Source organism: Kryptolebias marmoratus, linkage group LG1 (assembly GCF_001649575.2).
Source record: "Kryptolebias marmoratus isolate JLee-2015 linkage group LG1, ASM164957v2, whole genome shotgun sequence".
NCBI lineage: Eukaryota > Metazoa > Chordata > Actinopteri > Cyprinodontiformes > Rivulidae > Kryptolebias > Kryptolebias marmoratus.
Genome location: NC_051430.1, coordinates 31,133,993 through 31,151,364, shown reverse-complemented (window position 1 = coordinate 31,151,364; position 17,372 = coordinate 31,133,993). Strand labels below are relative to the sequence as shown.

Here is a 17,372-nt window from a genome sequence, read left to right as displayed (position 1 = left end):
CGGCTGGAACGCTCCCTCCGGGTCAGGAATGAGTTCACGAATCTGGGAGTCTTGTTCCTGAGTGAACAAAACTCAGCAAGGAGCAGAGATGGGACCATGTTTCTGGGAACATAGGCTGGCCTGGGACCGCCTTAGCATTCCTCAGGAGGCGCTGGCCCAAGTGTCTTTTAGGTCAGCGTCCAACTTATTTCTGTTTTTGTCTTTTAACACAGCGTGACGAGGGGAGAAGAGTTGGTTTCATGACTTTTAGGATTAGTTGTTTCACGATTTAATTTACTTCTGCAGCTGTTTCCTTCTGATAAAAACTCTGTTTTTGAAATCAGTCGTATGAAGCTCTGAGGTCATTTTCCGATCAGATCTGAGGTGACAAAGGTCAGCAGGGAGGTGGAGAACATCCACCATTCAGCTTTGATGTTTTCAGTTTGTTCTCCAACAGAACGTTTGGGTCAGACTGAGTCGTCCGGTTTTAGACCCAAACATGAGCGAGAACATGTTCCTCTCCTCACATGACTTTTATCACCTGCTGCTTTCTGCTGAAAGGTGAAGACGGACAATAAGATGGTTCTCGTGTCTGTTAGCAAAATATCCTAAGAACCACTGGACTGATTTGAATAAAACCTGCAGAAAGTTTTCATTTAATTTACATCTACAGCTTTTAGAGGCAACATGATTTAAGATGTCTGCCATAACTGACCTTCAAAAGCACCAAAATGTCTCTGAGTTTTACAGACACTGAGCTAAAATCTGCTGTGGAAGTAGCTGAGAGGAGGTGGGAGTTCAGCTGCTTTCCTGATTTTATTCAAAGGAGGAGGAGCTTAAAGTCCACCAACAGGAAGACAGACGGGACTTCCTGTGATGCGTTCAGGTCTCGACAGCAGCCGAACTGGACAACAATTTTATCTCTTGTTCCTCTAAATGTGAGAACATTTTAAATTCTGACTGGTTTCTTGTTTAAAGTCAGACTTTTTAATTTTAAATTTAACTTTTATTTATCAGCTGTGAGGAAATCTGTGAAGAGACGTGTTTAATGTCAACCAAACTGAAGGCGTTTCACCATCTTTGCTGCTAACGGCACCCAGCAGGAAACAAACTCACAGATTTTAGTGAAATTTTAGGAAAAAATACCTAAAAAGAGAAAATCCAGCTGAAATAACCAGAATCAGCAGCTTAATGTTGCTCCAACATAAAACAAATCTTTATTTCTTTCAGCTGCTTCTCTTCTCTTTATGGAAAACAAAAAAAACATTTCCTTATTTCTGAAGGCGGCCTTTCAGTTTTAGAAGAAATGATTCCACACAATGAAGAGTTAGTACGGTCATTTAAAGATGAGTCTTTATTATGATGATGCAGGTGAAAGAACTGAAGTATTTCAATCAAAGCACAACATTTACTGCAGGTTGTTACAGGCGTAGGATCTGAATAAAACATACAGAATTGTCTAAAAACCTGAGAGATTCAGAGGTTTTAGAGTCTGAGGCCTCATTTGATCTGTTTAGACAGATTGTTTTTATTTACAGTAACAGGAATAATAGAGGCAATGAAGAAAGAAAAGGGGTTTTTAAGAAGTCTGAAGGGTCAAAGTAGAGTAGCTGATTCAAATGACAAACTCTGTATTTTTCAACCTGAGAAGATTTGTTTTTCTTTGCAGTGAAGACAGGTCGAAGGTTCACGTCCGGCTGGTCATTTCTTAACGTTTCCCAGGAAGGTTTTGCAGTTTGCTATAAAAGTTTTTATGTCTGCTTCTTCTGATATTTGGTATTTAACTGACATTTTTGCCATTGCTTTCAGTTCAATAAACTCAAGGTTCGTGCACCCGTAGGTTTCACAGTGCTTTAAAACAGCTTCTTTCCATTTGTGGAACTCTAAGTATTCAACGCGAAGAACTTCAACGAGCTTCTCTCTCTGAGCGGCAGACAGATCTTTGATAGATGGAGCTGCAGAACCACTGAATCCTCGGCTGCATTCGTTACTCCAGCTGCCTCCTCGGGCCATCGGATGTTGATTGAACCAAAAATCTGGTCTCCCTTCAATATGGTTGTCATCCATCCACAGAGCCATAAGAACCAGAGGAAAAGTCCGGAAGTTTCTGGCAGATTCGGCGATACACGAGGCGGTGAAATACCAGGTATAAAAGAATTCAGTCCGAAGGAATTTGCTGCGCTCAGGTTCAGTTGCAGGGAGTTTTCTGCTCACAGGTTGTCCCTGAAAAATATTTTTCACATAAAAACCATAATTATTCCTGTCATTTCCTTGAATATTTCCTCGAAGATTTGCATAACTTTCACTCCCTTCTCCCTGGCTTTCAATCATTTCCCTTAATTGCTGCGGATCCTCCTCACCTACAAGCTGTTTCCCAGCAGGAAACACGTACAGATTTAAATAATCAATCAGAAATATCCAGCTGTTGACCATCAGGTATGTGTCTCCATTTTCTCCATCCTTGGCGTAGTGACGGATGATGTTCCTGATGTCTCTTCCTGAATTGATCACGAAACACTTGCTAAGTTCGTCTTTTACTTTTTGCTCCACATTTATCCATGTGAATTTGATATTATTTCCACTTCCTGATCTTTGTCTTAATATAAAGTGTCCTGGCATGTTGACATCGACTCTCTGTGGTGTTGGTTGTTCTGGGTGAAACAGTCCCCAAGACAGACTTTCAAGTATCTTAAAAGCTTCTTTTATTTGCTCCACTTTGTTTTGGTCGATGTATCTACCAATTTCTGGGTCAATAAATGTTCTCGGTTCTGCTGGCCAGCAGTTTCTGTAGTTCTGACGATCTGTAGGAGGTTTTAGAAAGTTGGTGCTGTTGGTAAAAACCGCCTCTCCTTTCCAGGCCGACTGGGTTCTTCTTGTCACCTCTCCGTTCCTCCCGACGGTCACCACCACCTTCTTGGTAGAGTCTTCATGTCTCCACTGTGGTCCATCTGGAGACACTTCCTGACTGATGATCTGTCCGCTCTCTGTGACCTGGACTACAGTTTTCCACAGGTGTAACTCGGTCTGGATGCCGGCTTCATGGAGCTTCTGCAGCAGATCTTCTACAAACTGTTCATCTGATCCCACGTCACAGGCCACAAGTGTAGTTGTTCTGATCCGATGAGCCGTCCTGGAGCAGCTTCCGATGATCCTGGCCACGTCTCTGTAGGTGAACCCTGATATTCTCATCTGTCCTGAAGTATCTCTGGCTCCGTGACCCACCAGAACCAGGCTGCTGTTTTCTGACAGAGCCGCTGCTTCACCTTTAACCTGTTCAGGCGTGTGGTTCTTCTGGAGAACATGGAGCGAACTAACTGATGGATGTTTGTCGTGAAGATAAGCAGCAGCTGATTGGACCACGGGGTCGTCTTGTAACATGAGGATCTGCTGATGGTCAAACTGTGGGATGGGATCGGCTGCTCTTTGTGGGCTTCTGGACCCAGGATACTGCGGACCGCTTCTGTAATCCTGTCTAATTCTTTCATTCATTGACTTTTTATTTGTGTCCAGAAGGTTTAGTTTCAGGTAACGGGAGATCTCTGAGGAAGTTGGTAACTTTTCCTCCATCTGATGATTCTCAGCATTTGTCCAGATGGCGTCAAAATTCTGTAAAATAAACAATTAGAGGATGTTAAGCTCTGACAGTTTCTTCCAACTTTGTTTGACTCAGCAGATACGCTTTAAACAGCCCCTTCCTCACCTGCTGCTTTTCTGAGATGGAAGCTGTGAAGTTTCCATCCTGACGACTCAGGGGGTTCTGGTCGAGCCTGACGAAACGGGAACATGTTAGAATGACAAGCAACTAAAAAAGCTGCATTGTGAACCCTGACCTCTGAAGGACTTTGCTGAAACTTGCCAGAGAAGCTGAAAGCTAAAGGTAGCAAAATGCTAGCTAGAACTTAAAAGTAGCAAAAACTTGCTAAATGCTAAAAGCAACTAACTAAAAGTTAAAAACAGCAAAAGCCTGGCTCCATTTAGCAGAACATTAGCTTTCAGCTGAAATTAGCATTAGCAGAATTAGCTGCATGTTCATCTCATTCAGGGGAGGGGTGCTATGACTTCTTTTGTTTGTTTGTTTGTTTGTTTTTAATTTACAAAATATTTTCAAGACAGCTTCCCACAGAAACAAACTGAGATCTGCTCAGTTCCTTTTAAAAGCTTGTTCTCTTTAAAATCGACTTTATGGCTCTGTATTTGTCTTAATATGCTCCTTTTAGCTTTTACCTATTGTTTTTAGATTTTAGCTGGTGTTCTTGTGCTTTTAGCTTCTGTTCTGCTGGTTTTTAGGGGGCGCCGTTTGTAAAGGAGCTTGTGCTCAAAATTCATGCCTAAATTTTGTCACATTTAGCTTCAAACACTTTTTAAAAATGTAGTGTTGATTTTCTGATGTCACTTTTTACAACATTTAGCTAGTTACATGTAAATGTTACAGCTAAATGCTAAATATAAATCTAAATGCTATTAAATCTAAATGTTATATGTTAAATCTAAATCCTAAATGTTATATCTATATCTAAATGTTGGAACTAAATGTTTAGCTAATATGCAAATTTTTAATGCCTGAAACAGGAAGTACCAAAATAAAAGCTTGACACTAGGCTGAAGTTTGCTGAAATACTTTAGTAAACTAAACATTTTACAGTTACATATTACGTAATATCGGTGTTTATCTTCCACTCATTGGGAAAGCTAGCGGGAGTTTTTATAACAATGACAATAATTTGTCGCTCTTCACCACCATTGCCCCTTTGCTTAAAGGGGCAATGGACCCGCAGATTCTTGAAAGTATGTCTTGGGGACTGTTTCACCCAGAACAACCAACACCACAGAGAGTCGATGTCAACATGCCAGGATTCTAATCTTCGTTTGGACCCGCAATGAATTATGGGATTTGGTGAGCTAGCCGCCGCCGCTAGCGCTAGGTGCTGGTTACCCAGGAGCGCGCAGAGGACGGCGGTGCGCGGAGGATCACGTCGAGGGGCGCCGCGCGCCCGGCCGCTCTCGGTCCGCACCCGGACCTTGGAACCTCAGCCTCTCTGCGGAGCAGCGGCCCCCGCCCGGCCCCCGCCCGGCCCCCGCACGGCCGACAAATTATTTTGCTATATTACGTTTTAAGTGACACAACATGACTTTTTACAACATTTTTAGGCGAGAATGTGGCTTTGAAAGTCTCAAATATCTGCTCGGTTCATCAGTACATGACCTTATTACAATATTGTTTTGACACTTTCGGACATGCCTGCTCCGCTCGCCAGCTGACAGCTGGCGAGCGTTTCACGTTCGGCACACCGGGGGAGAACGCCTGACTCCCGGCACATTGTTATAAAAACTCCCGCTAGCTTTCCCAATGAGTGGAAGATAAACACAGATATTACGTAATATCTAACTGTAAAATGTTTAGTTTACTAAAGTATTTCAGCAAACTTCAGCCTAGTGTCAAGCTTTTATTTTGGTACTTCCTGTTTCAGGCATTAAAAATTTGTATATTAGCTAAACATTTAGTTCCAACATTTAGATATAGATATAACATTTAGGATTTATATTTAACATATAACATTTAGATTTAACATATAACATTTAGATTTAACATTTAACATTTAGATTTAGATTTAGCATGTAGCTGTAACATTTACATGTAACTAGCTAAATGTTGTAAAAAGTGACATCAGAAAATCAACACTACATTTTTAAACAGTGTTTGAAGCTAAATGTGACAAAATTTAGGCATGAATTTTGAGCTCAAGCTCGTTTACAAACGGCGCCCCATAGGTTTTAGCCTCTTTTCTGCTCATGCTAGCTTGTGTTTTGCTGATTTCATCCTTTGTTCTGCCTTTTTTTAGCTTTAACAGCTAAGTTTTAGCTTCTTCAACAAATTTCAGCGGTTGTTCAGCTCTCAGAATTACGCTGCGTTTTCACAAAACCTTCATTTTTTCTAGTTTTAACACTTCTCTTTATCACTTCTGCATGAAATATCAAAATGTTGTATCTTTAGAGCACAGGCTTTTTTTTCATATCTCTGACAATTTTATTTGTTTCAAGAACTTGAACGTGGTTGCTGTGAAAACATGACCACATGTGTTTATTTAAATCATTTCTGCGCCACATTTTTCAGACAGGAAGTGAATCACCTCTGCCATCTTTTCCTCAGAGGACATAAAACCTGCACTTTGGACAGTTTTTGACTTTCAATCCTAAATTTGTATTTTCTTCTCAAAAGCAACAGAGCAGGTGTTTCATAATAAAAAGTAAAGTCAGTTCAGGACTGTGACCCGCTCTTACTGGAGTCAGATTTCAACCTTTTTAGTGAAATATTACCAATGAAAACGAGGTCTAACAGCTTTGAACCAACAGCTTTGGGTCCAGTTTGGACTACCTGGGGTCCGGACGGTTCTGGAGTCGTCCGTGAGGAAAACTGGGTTCAGTCGGTCCTCGGAGGCGATGGAGTCTGCCAACATCAGGACTGAAGCTCCTCCACTCCTCTGCATCAGGACTGAAGCTCCTCCACTCCTCTGTCTTCACCTCTGGAATTATAAAACAGAGTTTCTTCTGAGAAAAAGAAGAGCAGAAAAAACTCAGACTTTATCAGTTTAAATCCTTTCTTTTACAAAGAGAATCCAGGATTTTTTGACCAGATTTCATCTCTTTAAGTGTAAAAAAAAACCCAAACAGGCACAAAAATGTTTAAACTTTGCTCCAAACTGAGTGAGAACGCCCCGTGATGCTGAATGACTGTGTGAAGCCTTCAGATCCACAATGATGATCTGCTTAAACTGTAACATTATTCTGAACAAATTACTTTATTTTGTTCACAATAACATCATAAAGTTGAATTGCTTTGATGGTTTAACCTTTTTTCTTAGATGTTTTAGCCTTTTTAGCCAATTAAGTTACTCATATTTACATCTGACTGATGAAAAATATTCCAATTCTCTCTGTTGAGCTTGATAAAAATATTGAATTTAGTCACGTTTAAAGAAACTAGTTATTCCTACAAAGTGATGAGGAGAATGTAGACGACAAAGGACACTGGAAAGATGATTCTCCCAACTCCACCAGCAGAAACTCACCTGAGAAAAGCTGGAAGAGGTTAGAAAAATACATTTTGTTTGTTTGGTTGATGCGTTTGAGGCCAATAAATTATTAGATTATTTGCTGAAAACTGTTAACGAGAAGTCAGAAGAGATTGGCCCAAATGTTTTAGATACAATTAGTGAAAAGTTGAAGCATGAAAAAACAAATCTAGAGGAAAAATATTTAATTCAGGTGTAAAAGTTAGTAAAGACCAGCTGAATGCAGTCCGCTGCTTTTTTTAGTTTAAAGTGAACAGATGTTTTATTTCAGCCAGAGGATGTCTGGCTGGAAAAATGTTCAGCGTTTTCATATTTTACACATAAAGTAAAAACAGGGCAAAGGTTTACATAACTTCAGAAAGTCTCATACCAAACTCCTCTGTGAGGATGAGGAGGCTGACGAGGAGCAGGTGCTGAAGAGTTTTCATTTTCTCCTTCTGTGCTGCCGTCATGCTGAAAACAAACACAGACACACAATAACGGACACATTTATCAGATGTGACAGAAAACAGTTTAATGGCTCAGAAAGGTTTCCTTAAATTAGAGCAACACGTTTTTATTTTGATGCAGTCTGACATGAAAACCTGTTTCTATTTTAAACAAAGTAAAAAATACATTTCTTCTAAAACAGCAAGTGGTCTACAAAGACAATCAGCAGGAACACTACAGTCCAAAAATGTTTAAAATGCATTTAACTTATTTTAGTGCTGCCATAAAAGAAAGGCATCCAGAAACAGGTCAGGAGGACACATTCAACTGAGGCATTCTGTCAAATTGTCTTTAAACACAAGTTAAAAAGTTACTTTGCACTACAGAAAAGTAAAAGTTGGCGTGTTCGAGTATAGAAACAGTCAGATCACAATGTAATACAGCAGAAAACAAGGGCTTACACTTACCCAGGGAGAGGAAAAGACACCTCGGAGTGTGAATCTGGAGTTGGAAGCACCGTGGTGAAATACCAGCTCGGCTGGGAGATAAGCTCATTTGAATAGATTAAATGGCAGCTTGAGAGCTGCTTAAAATTTACATTAAATGGTTTTTATAGCAGTCAGAACAAATAGCTGAAGATAAAAAGTTGAGTGTGTTGCATTGTGTCAGAAGTGTCCGTTGATAGATAATATGTTTGAGTATTGTTGTATTGAAGGAGAAAACAGTATATCTATCAGTAATATAAAGTTGAATTAATGTTGAATTTAAAATCTGTTCAAATGCTTTGATTGTCAAATGTTTTCTGGCTGAAGTAAAACTGAAGATGCTTTCAGGTACAGCCATAATGTGAAGCTGCAACAATTTCGTTTCAGTTAGGTAATCAGGTCTATGGTTCCGCTGATAGAGATAAAAACAATTCACTTTTATAAGACAGCCTTTAAATAAACTGTAAAGAAGCAAACTAAATGCAAAGTAGTTGATAAAGTCTAAATGTTCAGTCAAAATAGTCCGTGGGGACGTTTCTTTACTCCAAGACAACATGAAACAGAGATATTCTGTTTCTTTGAAACAAAGAAAACTTTTCTGTAACCAAACATTGTTTAGTAATAATAAATAATAAAACGTGGATTGAGAAAATATCTCCACAGATAAAGAAGAATAATACACGGAACTCATAAACTGGTTGTGAAATACACTAAAGTCAGCAGAAATTATTATTATTCATTAAAAATGAGTTGGTTGTTGATGTTTGATGCAGTCAGACGCACCTGCGGCTAACTTCCTTCAGGTAAAAGGTTCAACAACACAAAGAGGAGCTGAGGCTGAGCTCGGCTCGCCACATGTTGGAATGGTTGTCATCAGAAAAGAAATGTTTTCAGAAAAAGCTGCAGTTTTGTCCTACAGGATCTCGAGGTGCCGTCGTGGAGAGGAGTGTCTGCTTTGGGACCCTCCAAGTCTCCTCTCTGGGGTTCTGTTGGCGTCTTCAGCGTGCTCTGGGCCCGTTCCCGGCCGAGTGTGAAGTGGTTGGGACAGCAGTCAGTTCCTGTCAGTCCGAGGCCATGGCTGTCCACTGCAAACGGCTGGAACGCTCCCTCCGGGTCAGGAATGAGTTCACGAATCTGGGAGTCTTGTTCCTGAGTGAACAAAACTCAGCAAGGAGCAGAGATGGGACCATGTTTCTGGGAACATAGGCTGGCCTGGGACCGCCTTAGCATTCCTCAGGAGGCGCTGGCCCAAGTGTCTTTTAGGTCAGCGTCCAACTTATTTCTGTTTTTGTCTTTTAACACAGCGTGACGAGGGGAGAAGAGTTGGTTTCATGACTTTTAGGATTAGTTGTTTCACGATTTAATTTACTTCTGCAGCTGTTTCCTTCTGATAAAAACTCTGTTTTTGAAATCAGTCGTATGAAGCTCTGAGGTCATTTTCCGATCAGATCTGAGGTGACAAAGGTCAGCAGGGAGGTGGAGAACATCCACCATTCAGCTTTGATGTTTTCAGTTTGTTCTCCAACAGAACGTTTGGGTCAGACTGAGTCGTCCGGTTTTAGACCCAAACATGAGCGAGAACATGTTCCTCTCCTCACATGACTTTTATCACCTGCTGCTTTCTGCTGAAAGGTGAAGACGGACAATAAGATGGTTCTCGTGTCTGTTAGCAAAATATCCTAAGAACCACTGGACTGATTTGAATAAAACCTGCAGAAAGTTTTCATTTAATTTACATCTACAGCTTTTAGAGGCAACATGATTTAAGATGTCTGCCATAACTGACCTTCAAAAGCACCAAAATGTCTCTGAGTTTTACAGACACTGAGCTAAAATCTGCTGTGGAAGTAGCTGAGAGGAGGTGGGAGTTCAGCTGCTTTCCTGATTTTATTCAAAGGAGGAGGAGCTTAAAGTCCACCAACAGGAAGACAGACGGGACTTCCTGTGATGCGTTCAGGTCTCGACAGCAGCCGAACTGGACAACAATTTTATCTCTTGTTCCTCTAAATGTGAGAACATTTTAAATTCTGACTGGTTTCTTGTTTAAAGTCAGACTTTTTAATTTTAAATTTAACTTTTATTTATCAGCTGTGAGGAAATCTGTGAAGAGACGTGTTTAATGTCAACCAAACTGAAGGCGTTTCACCATCTTTGCTGCTAACGGCACCCAGCAGGAAACAAACTCACAGATTTTAGTGAAATTTTAGGAAAAAATACCTAAAAAGAGAAAATCCAGCTGAAATAACCAGAATCAGCAGCTTAATGTTGCTCCAACATAAAACAAATCTTTATTTCTTTCAGCTGCTTCTCTTCTCTTTATGGAAAACAAAAAAAACATTTCCTTATTTCTGAAGGCGGCCTTTCAGTTTTAGAAGAAATGATTCCACACAATGAAGAGTTAGTACGGTCATTTAAAGATGAGTCTTTATTATGATGATGCAGGTGAAAGAACTGAAGTATTTCAATCAAAGCACAACATTTACTGCAGGTTGTTACAGGCGTAGGATCTGAATAAAACATACAGAATTGTCTAAAAACCTGAGAGATTCAGAGGTTTTAGAGTCTGAGGCCTCATTTGATCTGTTTAGACAGATTGTTTTTATTTACAGTAACAGGAATAATAGAGGCAATGAAGAAAGAAAAGGGGTTTTTAAGAAGTCTGAAGGGTCAAAGTAGAGTAGCTGATTCAAATGACAAACTCTGTATTTTTCAACCTGAGAAGATTTGTTTTTCTTTGCAGTGAAGACAGGTCGAAGGTTCACGTCCGGCTGGTCATTTCTTAACGTTTCCCAGGAAGGTTTTGCAGTTTGCTATAAAAGTTTTTATGTCTGCTTCTTCTGATATTTGGTATTTAACTGACATTTTTGCCATTGCTTTCAGTTCAATAAACTCAAGGTTCGTGCACCCGTAGGTTTCACAGTGCTTTAAAACAGCTTCTTTCCATTTGTGGAACTCTAAGTATTCAACGCGAAGAACTTCAACGAGCTTCTCTCTCTGAGCGGCAGACAGATCTTTGATAGATGGAGCTGCAGAACCACTGAATCCTCGGCTGCATTCGTTACTCCAGCTGCCTCCTCGGGCCATCGGATGTTGATTGAACCAAAAATCTGGTCTCCCTTCAATATGGTTGTCATCCATCCACAGAGCCATAAGAACCAGAGGAAAAGTCCGGAAGTTTCTGGCAGATTCGGCGATACACGAGGCGGTGAAATACCAGGTATAAAAGAATTCAGTCCGAAGGAATTTGCTGCGCTCAGGTTCAGTTGCAGGGAGTTTTCTGCTCACAGGTTGTCCCTGAAAAATATTTTTCACATAAAAACCATAATTATTCCTGTCATTTCCTTGAATATTTCCTCGAAGATTTGCATAACTTTCACTCCCTTCTCCCTGGCTTTCAATCATTTCCCTTAATTGCTGCGGATCCTCCTCACCTACAAGCTGTTTCCCAGCAGGAAACACGTACAGATTTAAATAATCAATCAGAAATATCCAGCTGTTGACCATCAGGTATGTGTCTCCATTTTCTCCATCCTTGGCGTAGTGACGGATGATGTTCCTGATGTCTCTTCCTGAATTGATCACGAAACACTTGCTAAGTTCGTCTTTTACTTTTTGCTCCACATTTATCCATGTGAATTTGATATTATTTCCACTTCCTGATCTTTGTCTTAATATAAAGTGTCCTGGCATGTTGACATCGACTCTCTGTGGTGTTGGTTGTTCTGGGTGAAACAGTCCCCAAGACAGACTTTCAAGTATCTTAAAAGCTTCTTTTATTTGCTCCACTTTGTTTTGGTCAAATTTCTCATAAACCTCTGGGTCAATAAATGTTCTCGGTTCTTCTGGCCAGCAGTTTCTGTAGTTCTGAAGATCTGTAGGAGGTTTTAGAAAGTTGGTGCTGTTGGTAAAAACCGCCTCTCCTTTCCAGGCCGACTGGGTTCTTCTTGTCACCTCTCCGTTCCTCCTGACGGTCACCACCACCTTCTTGGTAGAGTCTTCATGTCTCCACTGTGGTCCATCTGGAGACACTTCCTGACTGATGATCTGTCCGCTCTCTGTGACCTGGACTACAGTTTTCCACAGGTGTAACTCGGTCTGGATGCCGGCTTCATGGAGCTTCTGCAGCAGATCTTCTACAAACTGTTCATCTGATCCCACGTCACAGGCCACAAGTGTAGTTGTTCTGATCCGATGAGCCGTCCTGGAGCAGCTTCCGATGATCCTGGCCACGTCTCTGTAGGTGAACCCTGATATTCTCATCTGTCCTGAAGTATCTCTGGCTCCGTGACCCACCAGAACCAGGCTGCTGTTTTCTGACAGAGCCGCTGCTTCACCTTTAACCTGTTCAGGCGTGTGGTTCTTCTGGAGAACATGGAGCGAACTAACTGATGGATGTTTGTCGTGAAGATAAGCAGCAGCTGATTGGACCACGGGGTCGTCTTGTAACATGAGGATCTGCTGATGGTCAAACTGGAAAAAAACATGGTTCAGTTCTTCAGCTGATTTAAAACTTCACGAGGAAACGTTGGTTGTGTCGGTGCTGAGTCAGCATTCACACCGTCCTCTTCCTCCTGATAGTTTCTAACAATCAGGTTTTTATGATTGAGTTTCACAAACTTTGTGCTTTTTTAACTGTTCATATATCAAAACATTCAGCTTGATTTTTATAGCTTTTATATTTATTCAACTGTATTTAAAGTAAAGCTCTCCAAAGAAACAACTTAAATGTCTTCATTCAAACACTTTGGTTTTATTTTTTAACCTGGTTCACATATCGGCTCTATTCTTGTCTTCTTTTGCTGCTTTTAGCTACTGTTCAGCTGCGGGTTTCTAACAGCTAAGGAGATCATTTAGTCTTCTTTGATCATTTTAGCTTCAGCATCTTTTGTCCTATAAGTCACTGTTTTAATAATGTTTTAATTTGTTTAACTAATTTAACCTTTAACTTCTGTTTTGCTAATTTTAGCATTTGTTCAGCTAATTTCGGCTACAGTTTTGCTCGTTTTAGCCTAAGTTTTGTCAGTTTTTATTTTTACAACCTGTTTTAAGAACAACCAGGTTGACCAACGGGCTTTACAAGTTGGTTAAAAATAATAATAAATGCAATAAAACTAATGAATAAAATAAAAGAGCCTAAAAACAAACTAAAACACGGAAAGACGACATCATAAAGACCTGATGGGACTCACTGAAGTAAAAAAGGCTGCAGAGACTCTGAATATCAGGAGTCAGGTTAATATTAATAATATTGTCATTAAAAGATCTAAATCAGCTGTGGGAGGGTTTTAGTTCTGATTTGGGTCTGGACATTTGGTTCTGAGAGGAATCTGCTGGTAAAGATGGTGGACCTGGGCTCTTTTATGGCAGATATTTGAAGTTGACCTCAGCGGGCTGCTCTGTAAATGAGAGGAACTCCTAAATGGAATGTGGCCCTCGTTAACGGCCCCGTGCCTTCTTCTTCTCCTTCAGGTCAAAATGTCTGCAGTGAAATCAGCCTGTCAGCCAGAATCAACAGGAAATGATGTCACAGCCTTTTTACCTGAACGTCTAAGTTGGGAAGTTCAGCTGCAGAGGTTTATTTTGTTTTCCTGCTCAACAGGTTCAATCTAAGGCAGAAAACTTCAGCTGAGTTTTTAACAGATGGGACTTAGCTGAAGACAAACTGATGAACTCGTGGTTTTTACCTCGTCACTGTGCAGAAACAGCTGATCGCTCATCCGGCTGGAAGAAAAGAAAAAAACAAATGCATGGGAGAAGGATTTTAAATCTGAACAGTAAATTCCTCTCTGCTGTCCTCCTCAGGAATGTCCCATTAACTGCAGAATAACCAACTTCTCTGATATAATTACAATCAAATGTAAATCAATCAGAACAAATCAACAATAAAATAGTGTTTTATGTCTCTGTCTTATTTGATTCTAGGTTCAACTAAAACTATCTGTCTTTGAACACAAAGCAATAAATACATGAAGTCTGGATCAAAAGAATAAATTTACTGATCTGTTTAATGTTAATAGTTATGTTTAAATTAGATTTTGTTAAAAACTCTTGATTGTTTAAACTTCAGCATCATGTGTTTAACACTGAGCCTCGTCGTTTGAAGAAGATAAATTTAGTTCCTCGTGCGCTCAGATCGATGACAAACATCAACGTTCTGAACCAGCAACAGTCAGAACCGTTTACTGATCGGAGATAAACGTAGAAAATAAAAACTCCTGAACAATAAATCAGAGCTGAGCTCTAAAGCTTCCTGTGGGAACGTTAGCTTTTCATTCTGGTACCTGGGTTCTGCAGGGAACTCCCAGCCAGACCGTCCTCTGAGGCGATGAAGAGCAGTGGACTCATCCTCCTGACCTCTGACCTCTGCAGTGTTCAGACACAGTTTGGTCAACAGACATGTCGTCAAAGATGAGACAGAATATTTAATAATCAGACCCAAACAGACTCAAACTGATCTCAGATCTGAAGACGTCTGCAGATTCTTTACGTCTGACCCGTTTGGGACTTTTAGGAACGTTAGAACGTCTCATACCCAACTCTTTGGTGAGGATGAGGAGGCCGAGGAGGATGAAGAGCTGCAGGGGTTTCCTCCTGTCCTTCGGTCGCGCCGTCATCCTGCAGAACATTATGACCACAGAGACGAAGAATCTGATGAGCGTTCTGGAAACCATCAAACCTCCGAGCTGCTGTCTGTCTTCGACTCACCTGAAAACTGGAAATCAGCCGCGGTGATGAAGATGATGGTGATGAAGAGTCTCTGAGACTGAGCTGACGTTCTGTGACTTCAGTTTTTAAAGCAAAGATTAGATCCTCCCCTCAGAGGAGGAGCTTTTCAGGAACCAGAAATGATGCAGACTTTTTTTAAATAAATGATCAGTTTTTGGAAACAAACTAAATTTTCTACATTTAGTTTGTTTTTAACAGGTTTAAACTTGTCTCTGTTCTAATTCATCCTTTCCTGCTCTATACTTCACTTACAGCAGGTGTTCATTTTATTTCAGCTACAAATAAGCTTCTAAATCTAATTAAAATCATCTCATGTTTCTTTCAGCGTGGCGTTCCACAGGGTTCTGTTCTCGGCTCCGTCTTTGCTGCAGACACAAAAACTTGTGTGTGGAGGACTTCAGAGAGGCCATGGAGGACCTTTGGTTTAACCTGAGCAGGTTCTGGAAACCAGAAGATCATTAAATGGTTTGTTTCTGGTTTAGTTTGAACCCGTCAGCAGCAGCAGGACATTCAGATTAATGTTAGTAATAAAAACTTTTTATAAACTTTAGAAAAGTTGGTTTCTTTGTTCTTGTTTGTGAACCAGTGACTGTCCTGTTGTCTGTTAGGTCAGCGTCCAACTTATTTCTGTTTTTGTCTTTTAACACAGCGTGACGAGGGGAGAAGAGTTGGTTTCCTGACTTTTAGGATTAGTTGTTTCACGATGAAACATTTAATTTACTTCTGCAGCTGTTTCCTTCTGATAAAAACTTCTTCTTTCTTCTTCTTCTTTTTCTTTCAGCTGTTCTCTTTTCAGGTCCTCCTCCTCCATCTAACTCTGTCCTCTGTGTCCTCTGTCCTCCATGTCCTAACTGCATCCATATCTGTCCTCTTTGTCTCTAACATCCCTCTGTCCCTCCTCTGGACATGTCCAAACCATCTCAGTCTTTATCTCCCAGTCCTTCAACCTGTGCTGGACCTCTGATGTCCTCATTCCTGATCCTGTCCATCCTCGTCCCTCCCAAGGAGAACCTCAACATCTTCAGTATATGTCGAGAAAATAAAATGGTAAAATGCAGCAGAATAAAGGATTAAACTCACCCAGAGTTTAAGACAAAGATGTGAAGTGTTCTGATAGATGAAGACCTGGAATCTTCCGCTGAAGTTCTGATGTTCAGCTGCGTCCTCCCTCTGTATTTAAACCCTCTCAGCCCTCTCAGCTTTAGATTTTATTTCCTGGTTGTTTTTATGGTTCCTTCTTGTGTTCTGTTTGTTCTCCTCAGTTGTTTTACTTTTAGTGTTTTTGTTCAAATAAAACTTTATTTACTTGCTCTTCATGCAGTCGACCTCCTGACTCTACTTCGGGTTTCCTCCTTCAACAAACAAGACTTTCCAAGCAATATTTAATCAGTTTTTAACGTTACGATGGTTATATTTTTATCTGAAGGACGCAGCAGTCGAAGATGACAACCGCTGAAGTCAGTTTTAGGATCTAAAACATCAAAACAGTTTAAACTCGAAGCACTCCGAGACCAAAACCAAGCGTGATCCGGATCATAATCTGGATCAGAACCAGAATTTAATCCATTGTTTTTTGCTTCAGGTTGAACATTTCAACCTGATCTTTGCCGACAGACAGACGGAACCGGAACCAGAACCAGAACCAGAACCAGAACCAGAACCTCCTGGGTACAGGGTCACCTGTAGGAGCAGAGAGGAGCTTTTAACAAAGGGCTTACCTGTGAGCTTGACCTTTGACCCCTGAGGTGTCCAGCTGTGCAGTTTGACGTTCCTGTTAAACAGCTGCAGAGTTAGAGCATGACCTTTGACCTTTGACCAGATCACCAAAATGTAATGACTTGCTCCTTCTTCCGTGTTTCCTGAACATTTCATGAAAATCGGTTCATAACTTTTGAAGTCATCTTGTCCGCAGACAGACAGAAGCTCCTTGGCTGTGGTAATAAACAACAAATTCAAGGATTTTTAATGTTAATTCACTTCAGTCTGGATTGTTGTTGTATTAGGTTTATTGTTTCTGTTTAGTTTTTGCTGCCCTCAGTTTGTCATCACTCACCTGTTACATTCTGCCTTTAAAACCTGTTAATCTTCTTCACACTCCTGACTGCTCATCGTTTGCTCTCATGCTCTGCCTGGATTTCCTCGTGTCGCCTTTCCTTGTATCCTGCATGTGGAAGGTTGTTTAGTTTTTGCTGCCGTGGCAGCTTTTTGTTTCTGTTATTTCTAAAAGAAATGAGTTTTCTTTGAGCCCTTTTCGGCTGTCTGCGTTTGGGTCCCAAACCTTCAACCACGATCCTGTCAACTTCATGCAAAGAGAATCAAAATGTTGCTTCTGTATTACCTTGATAATAAAATAGAATAGCAGCATTATAAGTTAAATATCAGCCCAGAAAATAATTATCCTGACTAAAGATCCTTGTCAGTCAGAAACAAATGAATATTCTCATCCTTCTCTGACCAGAGAAATTATTTAAAAAATGCTTGCTTTTCAAATTTAGTTCTGTGTTTCTTAGGAAAAATCAAACAACCACTTTTTAAAAATGTTTTAATGGTTTTTTAAACAATCCAACAACCAAAGCATGTCTGGACTCGTGTTTGAAAAGTGATCTTCAGCTTCTGTTTGTTCAAACTGAGAGACTCTCTTCTGTTTTTATCGTTCAGACTTCCTGAAACCGTCGGGGCTTCA

General features: G+C 40.5%; 2 protein-coding genes across 2 annotated transcripts; both read right to left on the bottom strand.

Moving 5' to 3' along the window:
- Positions 1-1,310: 1,310 nt before the first annotated feature.
- On the bottom strand, positions 1,311-7,516 carry LOC108245841. The gene is made up of 4 exons (XM_017433074.3): positions 7,420-7,516; positions 6,353-6,500; positions 3,680-3,746; positions 1,311-3,585 (listed from the first exon to the last, which is right to left on the bottom strand). The coding sequence occupies exons 1-4, from the start codon at positions 7,499-7,501 to the stop codon at positions 1,681-1,683; spliced, it is 2,202 nt and encodes a 733-aa protein (XP_017288563.2). The 5' UTR covers positions 7,502-7,516; the 3' UTR covers positions 1,311-1,680.
- Positions 7,517-10,365: 2,849 nt separating this feature from the next.
- Positions 10,366-15,860, bottom strand: LOC108245840. Its single transcript, XM_037978144.1, has 5 exons — positions 15,770-15,860; positions 14,669-14,745; positions 14,496-14,578; positions 14,245-14,326; positions 10,366-13,684 (listed from the first exon to the last, which is right to left on the bottom strand). The coding sequence occupies exon 5, from the start codon at positions 12,410-12,412 to the stop codon at positions 10,736-10,738; it is 1,677 nt and encodes a 558-aa protein (XP_037834072.1). The 5' UTR covers positions 12,413-13,684; positions 14,245-14,326; positions 14,496-14,578; positions 14,669-14,745; positions 15,770-15,860; the 3' UTR covers positions 10,366-10,735.
- Positions 15,861-17,372: the final 1,512 nt, after the last annotated feature.

Bases quoted from the DNA above. Each gene is read 5' to 3' on its own strand.
- LOC108245841 (XM_017433074.3), bottom strand. From the start codon at position 7,501: ATGACGGCAGCACAGAAGGAGAAAATGAAAACTCTTCAGCACCTGCTC. The intron at 6,501-7,419 runs GTATGAGACTTT...TTATAATTCCAG, and splicing joins CATCCTCACAGAGGAGTTTG to AGGTGAAGACAGAGGAGTGG. The intron at 3,747-6,352 runs GTAGTCCAAACT...CCGTTTCGTCAG, and splicing joins CAGAACCGTCCGGACCCCAG to GCTCGACCAGAACCCCCTGA.
- LOC108245840 (XM_037978144.1), bottom strand. From the start codon at position 12,412: ATGTTACAAGACGACCCCGTGGTCCAATCAGCTGCTGCTTATCTTCAC.